The sequence below is a fragment of the Lacerta agilis genome, chromosome 1 (assembly GCF_009819535.1).
Source record: "Lacerta agilis isolate rLacAgi1 chromosome 1, rLacAgi1.pri, whole genome shotgun sequence".
Lineage (NCBI taxonomy): Eukaryota > Metazoa > Chordata > Lepidosauria > Squamata > Lacertidae > Lacerta > Lacerta agilis.
In genome coordinates this window covers 56,362,442-56,388,375 of record NC_046312.1, presented here as the reverse complement: position 1 = coordinate 56,388,375, position 25,934 = coordinate 56,362,442, and the positions used below count along the sequence as shown (strand labels likewise).

The following is a 25,934-nucleotide window of genomic DNA, read 5'->3' as shown; positions in this document are numbered from 1 at the left end:
ATGAACTCTGCAGAAAAGAATGTTAAAATGTTTTAAAAGGCTTGACTGCCCTTGTATCAGTGTCTCTTCATGTTATTCTAACAGTGCAGAACATGCAATACATTTGTCCAAATAGCTATGAAGCTCTAATATATTCTAAAATACTGAAAAAAATTCTTAGTGTAAGCTTCCTATGTAGTCTTTTTTAAATAGTTAAGCTGTTTTTTCCATAATTTGATTGATTTGTTTGATTTAGAATTTCTCCAACTAGGCTTTGCTGTGAATTTTTGTACCCTGGATAAAGAAAATTGAATCACAGCAAGTAAGCTGTTTAAATGTAGGAACTCGTTTAGCCTTTGTGGCATAGATCCCTTTAATGTTTAGGCATATTCTCCCCTTACTTACACAAGTTCTGATGGGAAAGAAGACTTTTCTGTCCACAGCCATCAACAAGTACTCCAAAATACCTCTATTTAGGCCTACACCATGCCAGCTAAGCTGTGAGCATGCTGAAGCTGCCCTGTGGTATCAATGTGTTACAACCTACAAATGTTTTCCCTGCTTCTAGAATCGGTCCCTGCCTGTGTTCTTTCATGATGGCTCAGATCAGCATGAATTGAGCTCTCTAAAACTTGTAAACTTCTCTATGGCCATGTTGTATGCTTTTGCATTACAGCTGTTGTTAAATAACACAATTAGAAAGAGATATGGAATACACTGCTTTGTTTCTTGAAGAGGAAGAATCTTTTCACACAGGTGTGGGCCTCTCCCACTGTTGATGAGTAATCCACATTCTTAAGAGGCTGGAGCAACTCCCCTACAAAGAAAAGTTACAACATTTGGGTCTTTTTAGTATGGAACCTGATAAAGATTCAGGACAGGCAAAAGTATGTACCAGTAGTTAGTGCTTCATGTAGTGCAGGCGTGGGGAACCTTTGGCCCTCCATATGTTGCTGAACTTAAACTCCCACCAGCCCCAGTAAGCATGGCTGATGACCAGGGATGAAATGAATTTAAATTCAGCAAGGTCTGGAGGGCCAAAGGTTCCACGCTCCTGACATATTGCACAGGTAAGCCCCCATGAGATGTAGTAATGGCCACCAACTTGCGTGGCTATAAAATAAATGCTGGCAAATTCACGAAGGAGAAAACTATTGGTGGCTCCTGATCACAATAGCTGTTCACTACCTCCAGTATCAATGCAAAGAAATAGAGGAAAATAACAGAATGGGGAAAACCAGAGATTTGTTCAAGAAAATTGGAGATATGAAAGGAAGATTTCGTACAAAGATTACCACAATTAAGGACAAAAGTGGAAAGGACCTAACAGAAGCAGAAGACATCAAGAAGAGGTGGCAAGAATACACAGAGGAATTATACCAGAAAGATATGGAGGTCTCATACACCCCAGGTAACGTGGTTGCTGACCTTGAGCCAGACATCCTGGAGAGTGAAGTCAAATGGGCCTTAGAAAGCCTGGCTAACAACAAGGCCAGTGGAAGTGATGATATTCCAGCTGAACTATTTAAAATCCTAAAAGATGATGCTGTTAAGGTGCTACACTCAATATGCCAACAAGTTTGGAAAACTCAGCAGTGGCCAGAGGATTGGAGAAGATCAGTCTACATCCCAATCCCAAAGAAGGGCAGTGCCAAAGAATGCTCCAACTACCGCACAATTGCACTCATTTCACACGCTAGCAAGGTTATGCTTAAAATTCTACAAGGCAGGCTTAAGCAGTATGTGGACCGAGAACTCCCAGAAGTGCAAGCTGGATTTCGAAGGGGCAGAGGAACCAGAGACCAAATTGCAAACATGCGCTGGATTATGGAGAAAGCTAGAGAGTTCCAGAAAAACATCTACTTCTGCTTCATTGACTACACAAAAGCATTTGACTGTGTCGACCACAACAAACTATGGCAAGTTCTTAAAGAAATGGGAGTGCCGGATCACCTCATTTGTCTCCTGAGAAATCTCTATGTGGGACAAGAAGCTACAGTTAGAACTGGATATGGAACAACTGATTGGTTCAAAATTGGGAAAGGAGTACGACAAGGCTGTATATTGTCTCCCTGCTTATTTAACTTATATGCAGAATTCATCATGCGAAAGGCTGGACTGGATGAATCCCCAACCGGAATTAAGATTGCCGGAAAAAATATCAACAACCTCAGATATGCTGATGACACTACCTTGATGGCAGAAAGTGAGGAGGAATTAAAGAACCTTTTAATGAGGGTGAAAGAGGAGAGCGCAAAATATGGTCTGAAGCTCAACATCAAAAAAACTAAGATCATGGCCACTGGTCCCATCACCTCCTGGCAAATAGAAGGGGAAGAAATGGAGGCAGTGAGAGATTTCACTTTTTTGGGTTCCACGATCACTGCAGATGGTGACAGCAGTCACGAAATTAGAAGACGCCTGCTTCTTGGGAGAAAAGCAATGACAAACCTAGACAGCATCTTAAAAAGCAAAGACATCACCTTGCCGACAAAGGTCCGTATAGTTAAAGCTATGGTTTTCCCAGTAGTAATGTACGGAAGTGAGAGCTGGACCATAAAGAAGGCTGATCGCCGAAGAATTGATGCCTTTGAATTATGGTGCTGGAGGAGACTCTTGAGAGTCCCATGGACTGCAAGAAGATCAAACCTATCCATTCTCAAAGAAATCAGCCCTGAGTGCTCACTAGAAGGACAGATCCTGAAGTTGAGGCTCCAGTACTTTGGCCACCTCATGAGAAGAGAAGACTCCCTGGAAAAGACCCTGATGTTGGGAAAGATGGAGGGCACAAGGAGAAGGGGACGACAGAGGATGAGATGGTTGGACAGTGTTCTCGAAGCTACTAACATGAGTTTGGCCAAACTGCGAGAGGCAGTGAAGGATAGGTGTGCCTGGCGTGCTCTGGTCCATGGGGTCACGAAGAGTCGGACACGACTGAACGACTGAACAACACCTCCAGTATCAGAGACTGTATGCCTCTTAATCCCAGTTGCTTGACAGCGTCTGAGAGAATGCTGTTGTACTCATTTCCTGATTGCAGGAATCCCATTAGATATCTGATGGGCCATTGGGGAAACAGGATGCTTGATTAAATGGCTCTTTGGCCTGATCCAGCACATCTCTTCTTACGTTTTTGGTACATGCAGATGTTGTTCATGAGGGCAGAGCAGGAATTCCCAGAGTGCCAGGCAGGGGTGGATCTACTATGCAACTAATGAAGCTCAAGCTTCAGGGCCCCTAATCCCAGAGGGAGCTCTGAAGTGACTTTAGTCCACATTGCTTAAAAAAATGGGGTCTAGTAGTCCTAATTGAGTCTCATGACTCAATTTTGTGTTGTATATATTACAACAATCTCAAAGTTTGAAAGTCAGTAGCACAGATGTTGTAAAGGTGTGGTGATGTGTCATGGCACAACTCAATTGAAGAACGTAACAGTGGTTACCCAGACCTTGTGGCTGGTTTCGAAGGGACCCCCATATTGGTTCAAGCTTTAGGGCCCCCAAAATGTAGGTCTGCCACTGGTGCCAGGGCCCAGTAGTGTGCTATGAGAAGCTAGTTTTTGCATTATGAGAAATTAAATATTCTTTTAAGCCTAAAGAACCCAAAGACAGATTCAGTTCCCTATTTCATCTTTGCAAACTTGACTGCTCTAGTCTTGCCTCCTTCCATTTGGCCTCCACAGGTCATGTAATCCTGACATTGGTTCTAAATGCATTTGGCCAATTCAATACCTCCCAATGTAGTGAAGCAGCATAATAGCTCATACTTAGAGGAGGCTTTCTATTAAGTTTCTGCATGAGTCACTGTTCTAGGCATGGCTCCTTCTAGTTAGGTGATAATCCCAGAACAGTGAGTCATGCAGAAATGTGTAAGGACAGTTCCACTGATGGTGTATAATTCTTGCTCTTAACTATAATGAATGGACTACCAGCTGTTGATGAATTGCTGTTGATAAATTACAATTTAATCATTCGTCAACATTTGCTATGCCAGCTGGGGCAGGTATAGGATGTAGTCCAACATCATGTATGGAGAGCAGCAAGTTGTCCACCCCTTCTCTAAAACATAATATTTTCTTAGGGTGCAAGTGTAAAGTGTTCTAATTCTAGGAGAGGGGGAAAGAAGTGGCTCTGTCATCAGTAGTTTTGTGAAGCACTGGGCCAAATATGGAAAAAAAGTTTAAACACAACATTTATTCTAGCTATTGTAGGTATTACATTATATTAGATATTGGAGATAAAAATGATTATAGTGATGAACACAGTCTAAACCTTACACCTCCAAATAACTACACAGCTTGTTTCAGGAACTGTTCGTGCCGAAAATTTTCTTGCTTACAAGTATACAGGGATGCTAAATTGAGTACATTTTGAACTGCCTTGAAAGAGGTGGCTAAATTCTTGTTTATGAAGTTGGAGGTTACGAAATGCATTTGCATTCTAAGTAGTAATGAACTTGGAAGCTGCAAATGTAGATGGGAGTTTACAACTTACAGGGTGGCCAAGTTCTTTCAGCAATTTGAAGACTTTCAGATGTTATCTGTGTCAACACCTAATTGCAATATTTAAAGCACATTTCCCAGTAAAATCTAATTGGTTTGCACCCAATTTAGAATGTCATCATGCATTGAAAGCTACTATCACTGGCAAAGTTGTATGCTCCTGTCTTTTGTGGAAAAAAACAGCTAGGACAAGATATTCTTAATTCTGCGTCCCCAAACATTGAAAACATCAATAAAACATTTAACCAACCTCCTGATTACAAATGCCTGATATTGCATAACCCTGTAGCAGAATTCTGGATCTTCTGCCTCACTCAAAGTGATGACTCTTTATTTTTTGCACTTTGGAACAGTTCATGAGCAGCTTGTAAGTCATTAAAGTATTTTAGTTGCCATCCTTCTGCCTGTTGTTTTTGAGAAGCAAGTTTTGTTTAACGTAGTTTAAATAAACTTAATTGTTGTATTAACAAAACTTTAGAAGTAGCACTAGAATCCTTTCTGTTCTTTGTCTCAAAGTATCATGTCAGCTGCTCTGTTCCTTCTGTAGATGTCTAATTTTTTATGTGCTTGATAGTGGGCATTGCCTCGGATAGCTAGAAACAAGGAGCTACATCAAAAGTAGCTAGACATACCAGCAAGCACTTAAACACTGCATTTTAAAATTATTATTTTTGTATTTGGCAAGTGTTAAATCTACAAAATGTCTGAAAGTTTAATTCCAGAGTGCCAGCTAGCTTTACTGTATTAAACAGTGTGTGCTTGGCATTCCACAAAAAGCAAAAAAAGGTTCTTGTTTAAAGAAGCTTACAGTTCAGCAACATTTACCTCAAAATAATTTAGTCTTCAATATGCATGTAATGGTCATTGCCTTTTAATTGTGATGTCTCAGCAACAATGCAGAATTCTAGTGAAATCTGAAAAAAGAATCTTAAACAACTGGCACAGCGGGTAGAAGGAAGAGGTATCCCAGAACAGTTAATTCCAGTTATGTCAGTTAGGAGTGAAATGCAATCATTGAAAATTAGGTGGGCCGTTGTTGTTTTTTCCTACACAGAACTTGTTGAAATAGAAGTACTGGGTATTTCATTTAATATGTATATTCTACTTTGCAGTGTGCATTGAACAGAGCTGTGATTTAGGGAAAGTTCCCTGCTCACAAGTACTGCAGATAAATGCATACAGCCTTACAAGATCAGCTGCCAACCAAAACACACTATAGGAGAGTGAATGTTTCTATTGTGAAATCCTGGCATACTTTTCTCCATGGGCCCCAGGACCATTCGATTTCACTGAGGGGAACTGTGGAGAAAAAGCTTAATGAGAAATTCAGAACTCTTGGTGCTGAAAAGTCAAATGTAGGCCACTAGAATATGTAAAGCATACTTGTTTCTAGAATGCATTCATAAGGAAAAATGTAGTTGCCACAGGCATTTTTTTAGTAAGTTTTCCAATAGTTTTATATTTGCAGTGGTGAGAGGATTTTTGAGACGATACTCCTGGCCATCAAATAGAACAAGAGGTTTTCTGTTGATCAGTTGACTGGGGTTTTTAAAACAGGTTTAACAAACAAACAATTGTATTGTCAAACAATTTTTTTTAAAGGGATTAACATTATGGGAACAAAGAAGATAATCACCAGCTGGTTAGATAGCTACCGTAGTTAATTACAAAAACCAAATAGCTGTTACTGTGAAACTATGACATTAACAGGGCTCAGGGTAGTGGACATGGATCTCCCACTGTCCTGTTAGTTTAATAGTTGGAAAAAATCTATGGTATAGGTTAGGTTGAGCATGTGATTGCTGAATGAGTAATGGCTGAGTAAAGGTTTAAATGTACGGTAAGTGCCCCTGTTCCTAGCCTTATACTCTATCCTCTAGGTCAGTGGTTTCCAATTAGCGGCCCATGGTCCCATCCCTTGCCTTCCCCACAACTAATTTTTTGTCATTTTTGTGCAATTTTTCAATATATTGGCCAAAATATATTTGAAATCACACCATGACAACAATTTTGAACCAGCAACACACAGCAATATATTGCTTCTTGCGCGAGGGAGAGCAGGGAAGCTGGTTTCAAGGCACCGCTGATCTGAACTGCCTTCCCTCACGCTGAGGGAGACCAGGGCAGCTGATCACCCTCACTTCAAGGCACTGTGGCACTACCGTCCCCTGGCACTGAGGTGAAGCAGTGTTTCTCAGTCAGCAGGAAAGCAGCAGCAGCCACAGTGGACGTGCGTCTTCGCTGGCTGCCACCGCTGGCTGCCCCATGGACAACGGCTTGATGGACCCCCACCCCCTCCCACTCAAACCATGTGGTGGAGGTGACTCCACTTTCTCTCCTCCCCCCACCTGTCTGATCTCTGCGGCTGTTCCTTCCCTCATCCTCACGCCTGAAATCTCCTATTTCAAACACCATGATATATCAGAATATTGCGATGTTTAGCTGTTGATATATCACAATGTTGCAAGCCAGATATCGCTCAGCCTTAGTCTGATTTTTAGTATAACTAAAATCCTTTGCTTATTAGGGGTTACCCACATTTTGTTCAAAAAATTGCTTTGTAGAGGTAACTACCATAGCAAAATTTTCAAAAGTAGGGGGTCCGATGCTTGGCTTTTGAAAAAGAGGGGGTCCTCTGAAATCAGCTAATTGGGAACCTCTGCTCTAGGTAGTAATAACTATTTGTGTTCTTGTTTGAATGTAATGTTATAATAGGTAGTGGGAAAAGATTTGCTGTGCTACTGGGTTTGCCCCTGAGTCTTTGAATGCTAGAGGCTGTGCTCCCTCTTGCTATCAGAGGACAGCACAGTGAAATACTGTACAAAAGGTCAGCTGACATCCAAACAGTGACATTCTTGGCATATTTGATAATATTTGACTGGTATCAAATAGACTGTCAGTTGTCCAGTGTGTCAATCCTACCCTAGCAGCAACTTTGCCCTGTGTTATAGCTGGAATGTGTTGTGGGAAAGCATGTTTGATTATGTGATGCTTCCTGGAATTACCTAATTTGTATGCACAACAGTATTTCAACTGTTCAACAGTATGTTTTTTTTGCTGTTCATTTTGAAAGAGTCCATTTTTAAAAATAAGTAATTGATATCCTTGTGTTCTTAAAATAGTTCATGAGATATGCTTATTTTTATCTGTAAAGATAAAGTCAGAAGTCTAATTGAATAAAAATATGCAAAGCATCTGCAAGCAGTAGAATGACACATGGTTCTACTGTTTGCATCTGGTGTAAATCCAAGAAGTACCCTTGGACAGATGACTGTCTCCAATATGGTGTCAGAAAGTTGTGGGAAGCTAATTTAAGCTCATTCATCTAAGTAGTGCTGTCATTTTCCAGTAATGTATACCAAGCTTTTGTACTGGAAAAAACATTTGTATCCAGAAGTGTTGTAATGCTTTAGATACAGAGTGCTACAGACTCCGTAATCCTAAAACCAAATTTCCAAGATAGCAAGAATGAAGAATGTTTAAAGTAGTTGCCATAAATACTCATAAAAAATTCAGTCAGAAAGATGAAGAAACAAGCCCCACTCTTTAGATATAAATAAATTTAATTTTACCTGCACATTCCTCAACTTACCCTATATCAGTGTTTTTCAACCACTGTTCCGCGGCACACTAGTGTGCCGCGAGATGTTGCCTGGTGTGCCGTTGGAAAAATTGAAAAATTCAAGAGAATTACTTTATATATAGTCAATATAGGCACAGAGTTAAATTTTTTAACATTTTCTAATGGTGGTGTGCCTCGTGAATTTTTTCATGAAACAAGTGTGCCTTTGCCCAAAAAAGGTTGAAAAACACTGCCCTATATTATATCCCCACTTCAGTCAAGTTGAGGAAATATATTTTAGATTACACTCAAATGTGTTTCATTCAGTCAGTTAATTTTGGACCTGCAGTTTCATAATAGAACACTAACATTTCTAAGGAAAATCTATTGAAGCTTGACAATCACCCCAGTTAAACTAAGGAAATCTACTACTATTGTAAATCTACTATTGTAAATGATCTTGCATGTGCTTATGGCTATGCATATTTGAACGCTCTTGTAAATGATCTTGCATGTGCATATAACTTGCTAGGCATATTTGAAATATACAACACAGGATGTGGTTTATTACTGAAAACATTACAATAATTTGTTTTTAGTCATCGTAAGAAGCATTGTTGCCTAGTTGGCAACATATGTATTTTGAAATACATTGAAAAAAATATTGCTTTGAGTTGCATGCTATTCAAATGCTTGTCAGAATGGCATTTCCATCCATGTTCTTGTTATACATTTACAGCTTGTTCATATGTGACTAGAGAAGCTTTAGGGTCAAAGTATATTGTTGTTAATTTGCTAGTGTATTAAACTTTAGGAGTATAATCTAGTTAGTCCCTTTGCACTCATGGAAGGGGTTTTCACCCAGCAGATGCCAGATTGAAGGTGCAGATTAAATTTGGCTGCTTATGAGCTGGAAGTCTCCCATTCTAGATGCAAACTGAAGGGTATAAAGCAACACAAAAAAGAAGGGAAAGCGTGCATGACTTTTAAATTTAGCCACAAGGCTTTTATAATCTTAGATTCTAGTTTTTTTTAATGCATGATTCATTGTTTTCTGCTTGTAACATATACATACTAAAGAGAGGCATGCATTTTGGTTAGATTTTCTTTATTTATAAAAAAATGTTTATATACCATAAAACTATACAATATAAACCATCTTAAAAAGTTAGAAACAGACATCACTTATCCATTGTGGAAAGATGTATTCAAACTGCCTATGTGGGCCTGGCAGAATAGAAAATTTTCAGCATGCATTTAAAAGTTGTCACAAAAGGTGCCTGCTGAATCACTATTGGGAGAGTATTCTGCCAATGATCAGGGGTGATGGAAGTTGTAATCCAACAACACTTGGAAGCCACCCTGTTTGCTAACCCTGTCATAAAATGTTTGTTAAATAATGTGGTCTTACTACTTTGATGAAGCTACATCTAAGTCTAAGAAGCATTGCCATCCAAATTGGTATTTGTAAATTATATGGAATGTGTGTTAATGTTTTCTATATTAAAGTGACAGGCCATATATTCACACAGATGGAATGTATATGCATATTCATTACTTAGGACAGCTTGCCACAGTTAAGGTCATCTATAGAATACAATAACACTTAATAAAATAGCCATTTAATGTACAAGAGAGACAAACTGAGCAGATAAAATGGTCATTAGATAGAAACATTATCTACTTAGTTGAAACAGAAGCCTTCTAGAAAAAAATATGTCTGAACTATCCAAAAAAAAGAACAAGGGGGAGTCCAGCTGAATCTGAAAGACTATAGACAAGAAATATCTTGGAAGTAGGGGCATGAGCTAAATCCTTTATAACGTCAGTTAGAATGGAAGGCCACCACCTGTACAGCAGTAAAGATCAGCCTTGTTATATAAACTTTCTACATAGGATAGCTGAATGAGGTCCACAAATGCTTTCCTGATCACCTTCTTGATCTTCAGTGTCTATGGTGCGACTGAAACGGCAACATAGGATACATCCCTATTGTAAAAGAGAGGTGGGAACCTCAAGCCCAGCTGCTGAATGTGACCCTCCAACCCCACCCCACCCTGTATGTGGCCCTTGGAACTCTCAATGGGCCGCAACCCTCACCAGTCTTCCTTCATACCCTCCTTGAGGCAGGTGGGTGTATTTACAAACCCCTGGCTTCTGTGTGACTGGGAGATACCTTACTGTACAAAGGTTAAGAGGCATATCCATTACTCTACCCACTTTTGCCTTTGACCACACACACCTTTGTCTCTAGGTTTGTCCATCATTCTCCTAAAATATGATCCTTAGACTCCCCACCCCCCAAACTTAGGGCTAGGAAATTATTTTTCCTAAGACATCCTTTGCAAGCCTAACTATGACCATAACAAAAGGAGGCAAGAGTTACAACCGTGCGGCCAATTTTTGTTGTAACTGTGGAGCTTGTCCTTTTCTGGTTTTGGTAGATCTTTGAGCAAGATCCCCTAAGTGGGGATACTTCTTCTGGCCTTCAGTTACTGTTGCTCATATACTAACCCTCTTTCTCCTGGTCCAGTCTAGATAGCTAGCATGAGAGAGTGGACAAGGTGAAGTGGAGATCGCTCCTCTTCCTCTTGTCACTGCTTGCTCACTTAGAGAGGACTGGTGGCCGTGCAGCAACAGCAAGGAGGAGCAGAACTGGACCAGAAAGCTTGCTGAGGCAATAACCTTGGCAGGTGTTTGATGACATGGACTCCTGACAACAAACATAGGGTAGAACACACATTCTGCTTCCACCAGATGTCTTCAAAACTCAGGAGATGTTTCTCTACCATAAATCAAGGCAAGGAAGGTGTAGCTAAGAAGTGGGCAGGAAGGTCAATTGTTAATCTTTTTCTTTTTGGGTGCTTTTTTCCTCTCTCCCTAGCAAGGGCTCCTAGACTGTGCTTCCATCTGGAAGTGAGTTTGGGGGGTTGTAGTTAAGTGAATGGTGAATGGCTTCTTTGCTAGCAGTCTCGGCCTGCTTTAAAGTGGAAAACCTATAGCTGAGTTTTGCAGACAGGCAGTGGAGATTGAATGGGTAGGCCTGCCCTGAAATGTAATGGCAATGCAAGATGCACTGAGCAGGGCTATTAAATGGAACAGAATGGTTTAGCAGCAGGTGGGAAATTCATTTTGCTCAGTGGTGGGAGACAGGAGGACTAATTTGCTAACTTTATTACTAGCATTAATATTCTACCATTCTAGAAAAGTTGAAGTTGGTAGAAGAGGTGAGAGTAGGATTACCTTAGCATAATGCTGTTTTTATTTTATTTGTTGCCTAACATAATGCATTTGTTTGGATGTATTAATAATGAATTCATTCTTGTTTGCTTCGATTCTAGGAGTTTGCGGCACTTACTAAAGAACTTAATGTTTGCAGAGAACAACTCCTTGAAAGGGAAGAAGAAATTGCAGAACTGAAAGCAGAACGAAATAATACAAGGGTTAGTTAATTATCTGATATCATTTTGTTGCTATTGCATGCAATGTTGCTCTTGACTTTGCTTTTTAAATTAAAGGGGGAAGTGAATGGATAGAACCTTTAGCTATGCTCTTACCTTTCTGAATATGGTGCTTCTGTGTGATGTGTATGTTTGGCATGTGCAAGGCTTTGAAGGAATGAAAGAAAGAAAGAAAGAATAAATAAATAAATAAATAAATTATAAATTATATAAATATACAACCATCAAATCAAAATCAGATAAGCCACATACTGCACTAATAGGGCAACACGTATAACAAGTAAGATGTTATATGCAAGCTATATTAAGCTAAAAATGCTGCAAACCAGGAAGTTAGCAAATGAATTGTGAATATGTATGTGGAAGAGGAAGTATAACAGCCCAAGGATGACCAAACAGTGTTATTGCCTGGTATTGCAAACTAACCCAGTACTGTACAGTGGTACCTTGGAAGTCGAATGGAATCCGTTCCGGAAGTCTGTTTGACTTCCAAAACATTTGGAAACCAAGGCGCTGCTTCCAATTGGCTGCAGGAAGCTCCAGCTAATCAGAAGCTGCGGAAGCCATGTTGGACGTTCAGGTTCCAAAGAATGTTTGCAAACCAGAACACTCACTTCTGGTTTTGCGGTGTTTGGGAGCCAAAACGTTCGACTCACAAGGCGTTCGGGATCCAAGGTATGACTGTATGAATTTATGCTGGGAAATGTAGTAGAGTGGCTCATGGGTGCATGCCCACTGCATGTGTGGGGATGGGTATCTTCCTTTTGTACCTACATATTCTGCACAGTGAATTTTGGTGTTAATGCAGCAAATATGACTCCTGTATGATAAAGTATGAATTTGTCCTTACCAGTCAAATGCATTTTTCTGAATGCTGAACTTAAGAGTTACAGAATGAAATCATAATCATAAATTGCCACCAGGTATGATTTCTTGCCAGTATTGCCCATTGTAAACTTCGGATATAACATTATTAGCTAAACATACTGTTTTACTGAGTTCTGGAAATCCCCAGGAGTGCAACCAAAAGCTTGCATGTTTGGGCTGGTAGCTCTTGGAGATCGCATCATCTTTACTCCTCCAGGCATAGTTTTGAGAATCAGTTTGAATTTATATTTGGTAGTCAGTGCCGCAGTTGATTACTTGCCATTGAACCTTTCTAGTTATTCAGGATTACCGGTAACCCACTTATGTTTCAGTATGGTAATAATAGTATAATTTGAGCATTTGTGATTCAACTGTGTAAAGAATCTGGGAAGTAGTTTTTGAAAGTGGCATTGGATTTCCTTTATAAAGCCGAATGAAATGTACCACTGCTCAAGATCTTAGGGATCATCTTTTGACCTCTTGGGTAATCATCAATTTTGTCATTCTTTATTTCATCAAATTTGGGCAATACCACACCAACAAATTTAGCAGCAAGGCAGAGCCATCAAAAAACAGAGTAGCAGTTCCTGTCTATTTGGGGAAATTCCCAGTATTCAGGAGTAAATATCTGTAAACTGAAAGAGAGTAGGGATAAAAAACCCTTATGGCCTAACAGGGAGCTATTCTCAGTGGCTTCTGCAACTTCTGGAAGAAGAAGAAGAGTTTGGATTTGATATCCCGCTTTATCACTACCCTAAGGAGTCTCAAAGCGGCTAACATTCTCCTTTCCCTTCCTCCCCCACAACAAACACTCTGTGAGGTGAGTGGGGCTGAGAGACTTCAAAGAAGTGTGACTAGCCCAAGGTCACCCAGCAGCTGCATGTGGAGGAGCGGGGATACTAATCCGGTTTCCCAGTTTATGAGTCTACTGCTCTTAACCACTACACCACACTGGTGTTGTGTGTGTGTGTTGGTGGGAGGATATAGTATATTGTAGATAAGAGGGAATTGGCCTCTTTAAACCAGGTTGGGGAAGGCTGTCCAGCAACAGCTGAAGGACCATGGGTTAGCCGGTTTTACATGGGAGCTTAAATTCTCATAATGCTGAACTCTGTATCCTTTGTGAAAAACACATGCATAATACAAGAATAAATGATGCTCAAATTTTGCTGTTGTCACTAGTTAAGTAACTTATTGGATCTCAGCTAAAAACACTGCAGGTGATTTATCCTTCTATAGGAAGGAGACTTCTGCAATTAACTTGCCATGGATCTTGGACCTCTGCAAGGAGGAAAGCAGCTGGGGAGGGCAGTTCTTAGGAAAGGCTAAGCATTGCAGTGGATTTGAAGTGGTGAGGATATAAGACATGTAGAGGTAGATTGTGTAGTTTTATCCTTAGTGAGAAGCTTCCCTGCCTATTAAAGGAATCCCTATAAAGGCTGAGGTTACAAGAGAGCATTGATATATGTAAAAATAAATAAATTATTTATCTGACTTGAGGAAAAAAGGAAACTTTAGAAAATGTCTTCATGTTTTCTTTGGTTAGCAAAGTACACGGTTTTTTCTCAGTTTAATTTGCTGTGAAACTTTCTGGGTTACACAATTTTTCAGGCAATCAAAGTTCAAAGAGATCATTTTTAAGACAAGCAGAATTCTGTAACTCGTGTGGTCATAAACAATCCATCCTTCATTGCTGGTTTGGGGTACACATTGCATCATGATTTTATTTTCAAACAATAGCAAAGCGTTTCTCTTCAGATGCTTAGAATGGAATTCATCTGTTTTCCTCATCTAAATTTTGGTTATTTTTCAGCTGCTGTTAGAGCATTTGGAATGTCTTGTCTCCCGGCATGAGCGATCTCTTAGAATGACTGTAGTGAAGAGACAGGCTCAGTCTCCAGCAGGTGTTTCTAGTGAAGTAGAAGTTCTCAAAGCACTAAAATCCCTATTTGAACACCACAAAGCCCTTGATGAAAAGGTAAATGTACTGAGTGCATTGTTTATTATTTGAGAAATGTATAATAAATGGTTATGGCAAACTAAGAGCATTAGTGTAAAAAAGTCAGTCATTCAACATTACTCACGTAAGTAATTAATGCAAGTGGAAAAATAGCTGGCTGACTAGTAAAACATGTTTGTCTTGCTAATAACTAGCTTACCTTTGTAAGTTTACCTTGTTATAACTAGCTTACCTTTCTAAGCAGGTGTCAGCCAGTCCATTGGTCTTCTGAGGCAGTCCCCTTGGTAAAACAAACAGAAAAAGTAAAAATTATATTTGCCTTCTACTTTTGTTCAGTTGAGGCTTGATAGCACTGCTGTGTATTCCAAAATATAGATGCCAGGAAAGTGGTGGCAATGTCAAATTGGAGTGTGACAATTTTTTATTATGGTGCCTTTCCTGTCCCTTTTCATCTCTTCATTCCCCTTTTTGCTTCGTTCTGTTTCTTCCTCCCTCTAGGGGAAGAGACAGGAAATGAAAACACTTTAATGCATTTGGGTGGTGGGTGGGATCTGTGCCACTTTTAAATTGTGACATAGGGAAAAAAAGAAGTGGGAAGAGCAGAGGGGGCAGCTTAGCCTAATACTGTTAGACGTATATGCTGTAATGCAGGCATGTCCAACAGGTAGATCATGATCTACCAGTAGATCACTGGACATCTGTGGTAGATCACCAGTAGATCAGTGGCTCCCCCCAAAGAAGCTAAAAAACTTTGGCTCCCCTAAAAAATATCTCAACATCTTTGCCCTGCACCCCTAAAATGACCTGAACCACCAAAAACAGGGCTTTCCTCCCTAAAAAAAAGCTCAACGTCGCTTTCCTCTTCCCTAAAGAAGTTCAACGACTTTTACATGAACCCCCCAAAACAGGGCTTTCCTTCCTTAAAAAAAGCTCAACAACTTTGACCTGAACCGGGTAGAACACTGCCAGTTTTTAACTCTGTGAGTAGATCAAAGTCTCTTGGAAGTTGGCCACCCCTGGTAATGCAAGAGAGAGCTTAGCTTCTTCAAGTCCCCTTCCTGACTTCTTTCCCTTCTGAGGATTGGGACACACTTCTGAAAAGGTGAGCTGTGATATAGGGGGCTTAGGGGAAAGGGGATCATTGAAAACAGTGGGGTCGTGAGGGAGACGGAGAGGCAGGGAATTCATCCAGTTGCCTCCTGTGTGCTTTTCCTATGGATCCAGTTCAGTATGACTATAGATGACTTTCTATCAAACAGTATGGCTAGGCATTGTGAAATTTGAAGTTAAGCAGTTGAAGTCCCAATGACTTCAGAAGAGGCTTATCCTTAACTTTGGTTGAACTGTGCCCTTATTTCCCATTTCATAGAGAACAGTATTCTGTTCAGTAGCTTCCATCTCTTGCTTTTGGGAAGTTCCGAGCATTTAGTCTTTTGAGTAAGCAATATTACTCAAATCAATAAACAAGTTCATTTATTTCAATTATTATTTATTTCTGAGTGTGACTAACATCAGACGGCACACCTTGTCTTTAAGCAAATATTTCATTAGTAGAAAAGCCATGGACGGTGGCTTTGATTGTAAGAATTGTGAGCAGACATTTGCTCATGGAGTAAGACTTTTGATGTGGTGTAGGGACCTGAAGTTGAGGCTCCAGTACTTTGGCCACCTCATGAGAAGAGAAGACTCCCTAGAAAAGACCCTGATGTTGGGAAAGATGGAGGGCACAAGGAGAAGGGGACGGCAGAGGATGAGATGGTTGGACAGTGTTCTCGAAGTGACTAGCATGAGTTTGGCCAAACTGCGGGAGGCAGTGAAAGATTGGCGTGCTCTGGTCCATGGGGTCACGAAGAGTCGGACACGACTGAACAACAACAAGGGACTGTAGGTGGGTTGGGTTGTGGAAATGAGAACCTTCTACATGATCAGGATTTACCCTTATGCTTGGGCTTTATTGGATCCAGACCCATAAGGTTTATACAGCGTATTCACAGGTGACATATCAATTAATTGAAACTTTTATATTTTAATTGTTATAACAACCAATCACTATACTTGTTTAGTCAAGAAAGATGAAATACAATATGATAAAATTAATATATTTAAAATCAGTTCATCCTATCTAACCATGATATTGTTACCAGTCCACATTTCTATAGTATAGCTAATACTATACTCTTAAGCTTGTCTGAGCCAGAGGTTCATTGCCTGCAAATGGAATAGGAGTTCTTAATGCATATTGGCTCCATATTGATTTTGCATAAGCTGCTTGTTGTTTGGCATTCCATTGATATTGGAAGAAATGTTTCGGTTGTTACTTCATTGTTTTTAATAATTAAAAGATAATGTTCATTGCCAAAAATAAATATATAACAGCATGTAAATCAAAACTTTTGCACAGTTTAGTTTTGGAATTGCTTGTGTTCACACCTTGGCTCTATCTTTTTAGGTAAGGGAAAGATTACGAGTAGCACTTGAAAGATGTAGCTTGTTGGAGGAAGAACTGGGTACTACACACAAGGAGGTAGGTCATTTCCTTAAAACAAAAACTCATCTTGTCAGCTCTGAAGAAGCTATTGACTTTTTGGGGGGCCCAAAGAACTATGACTGAAATAAAAGGGTTAGAATCAGTGAAATGCTCCCATTGCATCTCTTGGTCCTGCTGTGAATTCTAAACAATGATTCAAATGTTGTGCAACAGTGTGTCTTCATTCATTCATTTACTATTTGTATGCCACATTCTGACAACTCCCCCCTCAAACTCAAAGGAGCTTACAACAAAGAAACAGATGCATTTCAAACCTTGCCCCCCCCCCCAATCATAGCATAGGAAAACAATAAAATAGTACCGGTAACAATTTCATAATACATAGCAAAACAAAAATATAATAACATACCCCAAAACCCATTCCAATACTATAAATATATAACAAGATTACTTAAATAACATGCAGCATCCATACAAAAATAACAAGGGAGTTTCACCTTAGTCCTAGAAACTCCCTTCCCTTGATGTTGCTCACAGTGCCTTTCCTGCAGCAGCTTCTTAGAAGTCTTCCCAAGGGCAAAGGGTGGGTTAGCTAGAAACACCCCTCCCTGACTTCTACAGGATAGGGACTTTGTGCAGCTTGGTGATGTTGGGAATACGTTTTCCATGGAGTCTTCTCTAAATGCAAGCTTTTCAGCTGTGGACATGTCACTGTGCAAGGTTTCAGTCAGTCCTAAGAGCCAATTCACCCAACTCCATTCACTTATTAAGTAAATGGCAGTCATAGATCATTTATTTTGCAGAAGGTTTCCTGTTTTGACAGTTGAGTACTCCTCAAAGGCAAGCTCACCATTTGACAAATATCCTCTAAATAGATTATAGAAATCGTTCCCAGTTCTGCTTTAAAATTGAGGACGGTAGTATATCTGTTCCCTATTTATTCATATATGCAGAATTTATTTCTTTGCTTGTGTTGTTAACTGCTCCTTTTTAATTTCTAAATTAATATCCTTTATTACCATAACTGAAACAATACTTTAATTTCATTTTCAGTTAATGATTTTGAAAGAACAGAACAATCAGAAAAGAACTCAAGCTGATGGGATGCCTGATATTAATCATGATCAGGAGAATGCACCTAGCACTAATGGGAAGGTAGGTGGAAACCTTGGTCTTGTAGTAGGGCCTGTTCACTCATCATTTCTGGGGAAATAAATCTTAAACACAGTGTGGGTCTCTACTGCACCTACACCATCATCTCATTTCGATGAGAAAGTAGTGAGTGAAAGCAGCTTTATACAAACGTCACTTAAATGTGTTGTCTCTGTCATCTCCTGATCAAATGCTCCAAATCTTTTCAGGTAATGGGTTTGTGGTACAGAAAACACCATTTTCAAATAAACATGGTTTCAATTTTATTTACTCTTTCTTTCTTGAATCTCTGGCAGTGAGACCAGAGACTCACCCCTTTGAAACGTTTCCTCCTAGAAAGTAGTAAATGAGCAGACCTTTAATCATGCCTGAATTATGATAGCTTTAACTTGAAAAATTACGGTAGTATCTAGTGCATCATATTGTACTGTTCTTATATTAAAAATTTTTTTATTTCCAAATAGAGATCTTCCAATGGCTCTCTAAGTCATGATGAAGACCTTGCTAAAGTAATAGAACTTCAAGATGTCATAGAGATGCAAACTAAAGAGCAGGCTCAAATGAAAGAACGTATAACGGCCCTTTCTAACAGAGTAGCAGAACTGGAAGAAGATCTTGATACTGCTAGGAAAGATCTAATAAAATCTGAAGAAATGAACACAAAGTTGCAAAGAGATGTAAGAGAGGTAAGGAAATGTCAGTTTAAAATGTTTTGTTTGTGACTTAACGGAAGAATTGAGCAAACATGTTTTAATAAACTCTCAAGTGGAATTTTTAAACTTGTATTTATAGTTGGCTGTATGAACTAGGTTTTACATGCAGTGTGAATCTTGATTTGGTAGCCATATAAATTAATGTTCTGATCGGGGGGAAATTCCAAATCTGTTTTTATTAACTTCTGCATAGGCTGGCACCTGATAAATCATAGATTGGAAACTTTTGCAAATCTTGATGTTGAACTTGTTAAGATCAGTAAGAATTGGCAACTTGCATAGTGTCAAGATCCACGAAGTAAAAGAAAGGTGCAATTTTTGTAAAGGATCTTTCGATCACTCTTACATTTCCATGCCTGATCTCTCAAGACAGTCTATTAAACACACTTAATGAAGAGAGACTATTTAACACTTTGGGACTATGTATTTCCTTAATCTCCTTACAATTTTTACAACTTAGGCAATGGCTCAAAAGGAAGATATGGAAGAGCGAATCACAACCCTTGAAAAACGCTACCTCGCTGCACAACGTGAAGCTACATCTGTGCATGACCTCAATGATAAACTTGAAAATGAAATTGCTAATAAAGATTCTCTGCACCGACAGGTAGAAACTGTTACTTATAGTAATAAAGCAAAACTTTATCAAACTGTGATAGCTCCCCATAATCTGCTTAACATACTTGATATGAGAAATATGAAAGAGACAATTTTGCAGCATTGCAGGTAGAATGCCATGCATTCACAAAGATTTAAATAATTGGTTTTATGCCACAGTTGTGTGAGAACAAGGCCACTTGTGCAATTGAGCTTTCCCACCACCTGCTCCCCCCCCCAAAAAAATGCTTCTGGGGTGGGGTTCCTCAGGAAAAAAAGGGATATCACCTGGGGGACAGCAGGAGGAAGAAATAATCTAAGAAAATTTGGCTGCCTTTCACTTCATAAGTGACTTGCACAATAGGGTTCCTCAGGAAAAAAAGGGATATCACCTGGGGGACAGCAGGAGGAAGAAATAATCTAAGAAAATTTGGCTGCCTTTCACTTCATAAGTGACTTGCACAATAGGTAAAAATATTCAGTTTGCTGCTGATATAACTATTTAGTCTGTATGTTTTGTATATATCTAACTATAACCAGAAAAATGGCTTGTATACTGTACAGATGGCCATTGGTAAACTCAACAGAACATGATATTAGGAGCTTATTTTTTATTTTTAAAATTGTATTCTGTTGTTTACAGTAGCATTCCATCCTTTGTTATTTTTGTTTGTTGGAAATGAACTTCTGAATTTCCGTTTGAAACGAGTAGACCATGTTCATATGTTGCTCATGAAAATCATCTGCATATGTGAGCAATGTTGTGTGCGAGACAACTTCCATGATTTTGGAAGCTAATGAAAACTATTCCCACGATTTCACACAAATTTTCTCACAACATGACTGTTCAGTACCAATAAAGGGAGCTTTTGAAAGTAACATTTGGAATAATATATGGAGCATTAGTTATAAGTAAATTAATGGTGTTCTTGCCTTGCTAGAGTGAAGATAAGAGCAGGCAGTTACAGGAGCGACTGGAACTAGCTGAGCAAAAATTGCAGCAGACTCTGAGAAAAGCAGAGACTCTGCCAGAGGTGGAGGCTGAGCTGGCTCAGAGAGTCGCAGCACTTACAAAGGTAGGGCTGTGATACATTGTACTGTGAGAAACTGTCTTCAGTGGAAGTAATTTGTTCTTGGTAATTTAGTTCTAATCTCACCCTTCACCCCCAGCTGGGTTAATAAAATAGCTTGACATGGTGCTTTATATTTATATGATTTCTTAGTTCTGTAACATAAAACAATTCATGTTTTTATAGTCTGGAGGTTGCTTGAGCAACTCTTGTGTCAGCTGTAGGTGTTGCATTATAAAGTCCTTCTGCAGTTCCTGGTGGAGTAAACTATATCCTTAAGCAATGTTATGCTCAATATTTACAAATGGATTATTTTATAATCCTTTTATAGTCTTCATGTTGTTGTTGTTGTTGTTGTTACCTCTCCTGTTCCCTATTGTCTTTTGTTACCTGACATTTGCCTCCTGGGAATTCTGCAGCTAAATATGCTAAACAGTTGGAACATAATCCAAGCTAAGGAAGGTGAAATTTGTACAAGGGATGCTAATCCTTATTTCTGCATGCATGGCTTTTTAAAACCATTAAAATGAAAGGTAGTAGGGAAGAAACAGTGTTCAATGTATTTTATTCCATTGCAGTGTGTGAACAGAAGTAGCAGTCTGGATAAATCACAAAATGCTGATTTGCTAATAGTTTTTCTGGGTGAATTTTCAAATTTTAATTAGCAGTATGATTTATAATAGGCTGAAGAAAGACACGGTAACATTGAAGAACGATTGAGGCAGATGGAAGCCCAGCTAGAGGAGAAAAATCAGGAATTGCTAAGGGTATGTTAAAGCACTATGACTACCATCTCCCCTCACCCTACTTTCAAACTTGAAAAAAAAAATTCAGGTTAGCAATGCAAAGTATAGGCTTATATTCGTCATAAAGTGAACTGAATGGGCAAGCTTTTATCTTAACTGGATACTTAAAGTACCTGCATAGGCCTTGAATGTTCAATAGCACTGGTGGGTGAATTGGCTTTTTAGAACAATGTCAGCATCTGTAACTAAATTTTTTAATAACTAATTAGAGAACATGTTTAGTGAAAGGACCTCTTGCACAGCTGCTGTCAAAATGATCAGTGGCTAAAAGTTCTGGAAACTATCATAATAAATATTCTTCAGAATCACATTGCTATTTTTTTAGAGCAGGCTCAGGCTTGAATCTGGAAAAGCAAAGATATATTCTGCTATAAATTACGGTATCATGAAAAATATGTATAGCACAATAACTTGGGGATCTTCCACTACTTCTACAAATTAGAGACACAAAAAAAGTTGACTTCTGTAATTTTTGCTTTTGGATGTATACAAATGCTCATACACTTTGTTTCTTATTATGCCCTTTTTCCGCACTTCCCAAAATCTAGGCTCGACAAAGAGAGAAAATGAATGAAGAACATAATAAACGTTTATCTGATACCGTTGATAAACTTTTGTCTGAATCCAATGAGAGACTTCAGCTTCACCTTAAAGAAAGAATGGCTGCCCTGGAAGATAAAGTAATTGTGAATGTTATGAATGTTGCTTGAAATGCAACAGCAGCTTCAGTTGTGGTTTACCAATTTATTGATGGATATTTAGCCTGCTGTTTATGGCAAGACAAGAGAGCCTGCGAAAGAACTATATAAACAGTGGGGATGTCTAGTCACAGCTGTGGTAACACTACTACTTTTTGATGGGCAGAGAAACTTCTAGGAATATACTTTTTGTGTTAAGTAGGTTAAAACAGTGGTGGTGAGGCTCCTGCTCTGCAATCTGCTGCTCTGATTTTACAGCTTTGGCTACTTCTTGTAGATAGATGGATTGATGGATAGATCTTTTATTAAGCATATTTTATTATACACCACCCTGGAACCAGGTGATAAAGAACTATATGCAGTTCTCTTAAATTAATGTTTATTTTATGTAAGGAGAGTGTGCAAGAGCTTGTGTATCTTAAATTGAGCCAAAGAGGCAAACAAGTAGAGTTAAACAAGCAGGTGCTCACATCTATAAATTTTTGGTAGTATTTAGAAACTTTAAAATGCTAAGTATTGCAAAGGGTCACATTCTTAAGTCCTAATGAACTTAATTTTGTTCCAGAATGCTCTTGTTCGGGAAGTTGAACATGCTAAGAAACAAGTTGAGGAGCTTCAGAATGAAAAGGTATTGACTGAAAATGAAATGCATTACTTATACCATGGTTGTAAAGCAGTGAAACAAAATTAGGCATGAGAAAAAGAATAAATTATCACAACTGTTAAAAAAAAATGCCTGCTTCGAAGTTGATTGTACCAGAGATCATGCTGCAACAGCCCAAGGATCACTAATGCCTGGAAAGCATACATCTGTAATGGAGTCATTCTTTGTTAAGACATTCCCAGAAACTTGCTGGGGTTTTTTCTCTTTACAGTAGGGGTGCCTAATTACACCTCCCCCATGTAATTCTTTCTGGTCCCGTCCCCGTCCCCCCGTCCCCCAGATCCCACTGATGTTGGTGGAGGTAGCAAAAAGAAAAAATGTAGTAGATGCAGTACTAACGTTGACATATTGCCCCTTCTACAGTCATCAGATTGATCGTTTGACAGAAGAGGGGTCTATAACCCCCTTCAGATAATCTGCATGGATTATTTGAGGAGGGGGAGCTGTGCATGTGAGAACCTGGGGTGGGCATACGCACCATTGGCATATGGTTCCTTGGAGGGTTGGCCCAAAGGTAAATGTGGCTCTTGAGCCAAAACTGGTTAGCCATCCCAGCTGTTGGGGTGCGGGGAGGAATAGACCCAGTCCCCTGTCCTTTGAAATATCACAGTTATTCAGAGCCATTCTAGAAATAATAAGTGAGGTATAGTTGACTAAAATGATTGTTTAAAAAACTTTTCATTGAGATGGTCCTTGGATATTAGAAATTCAAAACAATACTAACCTTATAAACCAATGTTTGTGATTTATGTTTTGAAAAGAAATATATAATGGTTAAAGGAATTTATTACTTACTTTTCTTTGTAGGATCAACTGGTACTAAACATTGAAGCAATGAGGACTGAAAATGACCAGATGAGGATCAGAGGCCCTTCCCTTCATCATAGGTATAATTATCAACAAATATGCTTTTCTTCATTACAAAGTATTGCTAGATGAATGTCTGCATCTAAATTACTGACATTTGAGAGCCTCTTATTAATGCATAATATGGTATCTGCTCTGGTTTCAGTCGACCACATCTGGGTAGTGTGCCAGATTTTAGATATCCACTGGCACCTTCAGCCATAGCTGACAATCAAACAGATTCTTATAACACCTCAGTGTTAAGACGTCCACAAAAAGGACGTTTGGCAGCTCTGCGAGATGAACCTTCAAAGGTATGAACTTTTTGTTAAAGCACTCTTACAATAGCATGTTTTAACACACAGGTTTTTCATCTCAAAGCTACAAGAAGCCTATCAAAATGATACGTATATATACAAAATAAGGTCCATATTAAAACAAGTTTGAAGAAGTTCTTGACTATCAAAGACTTGAGGGTGGATCAAAAGTACTACTTGCAAAATGTGACTTAAAACTGTGACTTTTTGATCCAGCGGAGGCTTTCATGAATGGAAGGGAAAGGGAGTGTGTTTGATTTATTTCCTTTGCAATTTCTCCTTTCTTATGCAGCCCTCCCATGCTGTTCTGGACAGTCCCCCCAAACCCCACCCTGGTGGGGCAGAGGGAAAGAGGAATAAGAAAATAAAATAGTCTCATTATCCCTTCAGTTCACAGAAGCCTCTGCTGGGTCAAAGAATTGTCCATAAATAGAATAACAGGGTAGCACAAACAAAAAAGGGGGGTGGGCAGTACTTTGAAAAGAAGCAAAAAGCACACAATAGGAAAAAAGATGATTTATTACTTAACTCATTTGGACCCCTCTGGTCCTTCATCAAAAAAACTCAGATATGTAGAAGTTCCACCTGAAATTCCTTTATGAAGGAACAGAGTGGTCTGATCATTTTCTTTTTCTTACTTCATGATTTATGAACAGAACAGCCAAGTGACATGCAGGTTTTTTCTTCTTAATGAATTTACCCCTTTTGGAACTGTTTGACCTGACTTCAAAGATTGTATTTATTTCTGCTATCTAGATTTAATGACTTGTCATGATCTTAAATTGTCATTTCAGTCCATGTATAGAATTAAACTATATGTGGATCTCTTTCTGGCTGGAGACCTACATAGATTCTTGCATCTAGCAGCTAAAGCTGCGCACCTAGTGCTGGATTTGGATTATTTGTGTGAAGTACCGGTAATAAATAGATGGTATTGCTGCTTTGACACTGTGAGTTAATTGTGGGAAGCTGGATTACTGAATTTTGGATGTCCTTCCCCCCCCACTGCTGATTACTGTTAGGCAGCTAGAATGAGGTCATGACACAAACAAAATTCCCTTCTAAAAAACTGAAGTTTCCAAAGCTACTAATGGAATTACAGTATCTTTGGTTTCACTTACATAATGTTGCATTTATGTACTATATCTTGATTTTTTATTATACATCTTATTCGATAGAAATAATAATGACTATGAACATATTACAATTGTTTTGGTTTCATTGCATTCTAAATATTGCTGCCTTGATGGATTACTGCAGCATGTAAGTTAAGTCATAGTGACTTTGTCTGTCTGTCTGTCTGTCTATCTTATCTATATCTTAATTGAGAGAAATTTGCAATTAAAACTCAGATCACGTATATTAAACAGGTTCAGACTCTTAATGAGCAAGACTGGGAGCGTGCGCAGCAAGCAAGTGTGTTGGCAAATGTTGCACAAGCCTTTGAGAGCGATGTTGATATCTCAGATGGTGAGGATGACAGAGAAACAATATTCAGCTCAGTTGACATCTTGTCACCTAGTGGTCAGGCAGATGCCCAGACTTTAGCCATGATGCTTCAGGAACAGTTGGATGCCATCAACAATGAAATTAGGTACAGTATACATTTGTATCATTAACTTAAATTTCCAATATTTGATGTGAGAATGTATTCTTCGTGTACGTTTAGTTTGTTTACTCTCATTTCTTTTAGTTCACAGATGTTATAGCAATAGGTGTGTTTAATTTACCCAGTGCTCTTCATTTGTATGGACATAGATACGATTTTTCTACATTGTCAGTTTGCCAGAGTTCTTGAAAAATTAACTTAATGTGATTATTGCTAACTGCTGTGGTAGTAGTATGGCTTCTCCAAACGGCATGAATCTTTACTTTTTCTTAATGAAGGACCCAGTCTGTGAACACAGAGCAAAAATTTAAGATCTGCTGTATTTGGTTATTTTGTGAGTGTTGAATCATTTGCCTTAAAGATAAGCAGCAAATTACTTTTCATGAAAAAGAGCTTTAAGGAAATTTAATGTCCCTACCTAGCTTTAATAGTAGCTGCCCCTCTTGAAGAATTTTCCCCCCCAGGGGGATATATATGCAGAGAACAATGTAGGAGTTAGTACAGAGGCTGCAGGCCAGGGGCAAAATGAAAAATAGCCTCACTATCTTATTTCCTCACAGAAGTCTCTGCTGGATCAAAGATATTTATGTCCATGAGGGGACGGTGTTGGATGCAGTCCCAAATGAGTACCTGTACAGTAGAAT

General features: G+C 39.0%; 1 protein-coding gene across 8 annotated transcripts in view; it reads left to right on the top strand.

The window, feature by feature from the left end:
• The window catches only part of PPFIA1 (PTPRF interacting protein alpha 1), a 55,023-nt gene that overhangs the window by 6,275 nt on the left and 22,814 nt on the right, over nucleotides 1-25,934 (top strand). For all 8 annotated transcript variants that reach the window (XM_033150373.1, XM_033150347.1, XM_033150408.1 and 5 more), the window contains exons 3-15: nucleotides 11,384-11,485; nucleotides 14,184-14,348; nucleotides 16,780-16,854; nucleotides 17,872-17,973; nucleotides 18,435-18,656; nucleotides 19,144-19,290; nucleotides 20,222-20,356; nucleotides 21,034-21,117; nucleotides 21,705-21,836; nucleotides 22,420-22,482; nucleotides 23,326-23,405; nucleotides 23,531-23,678; nucleotides 25,052-25,275. In XM_033150373.1, the coding sequence (XP_033006264.1) occupies nucleotides 11,384-11,485; nucleotides 14,184-14,348; nucleotides 16,780-16,854; nucleotides 17,872-17,973; nucleotides 18,435-18,656; nucleotides 19,144-19,290; nucleotides 20,222-20,356; nucleotides 21,034-21,117; nucleotides 21,705-21,836; nucleotides 22,420-22,482; nucleotides 23,326-23,405; nucleotides 23,531-23,678; nucleotides 25,052-25,275 (1,679 nt within the window). The remainder of the gene's footprint in view (nucleotides 1-11,383; nucleotides 11,486-14,183; nucleotides 14,349-16,779; nucleotides 16,855-17,871; nucleotides 17,974-18,434; nucleotides 18,657-19,143; nucleotides 19,291-20,221; nucleotides 20,357-21,033; nucleotides 21,118-21,704; nucleotides 21,837-22,419; nucleotides 22,483-23,325; nucleotides 23,406-23,530; nucleotides 23,679-25,051; nucleotides 25,276-25,934) is intronic.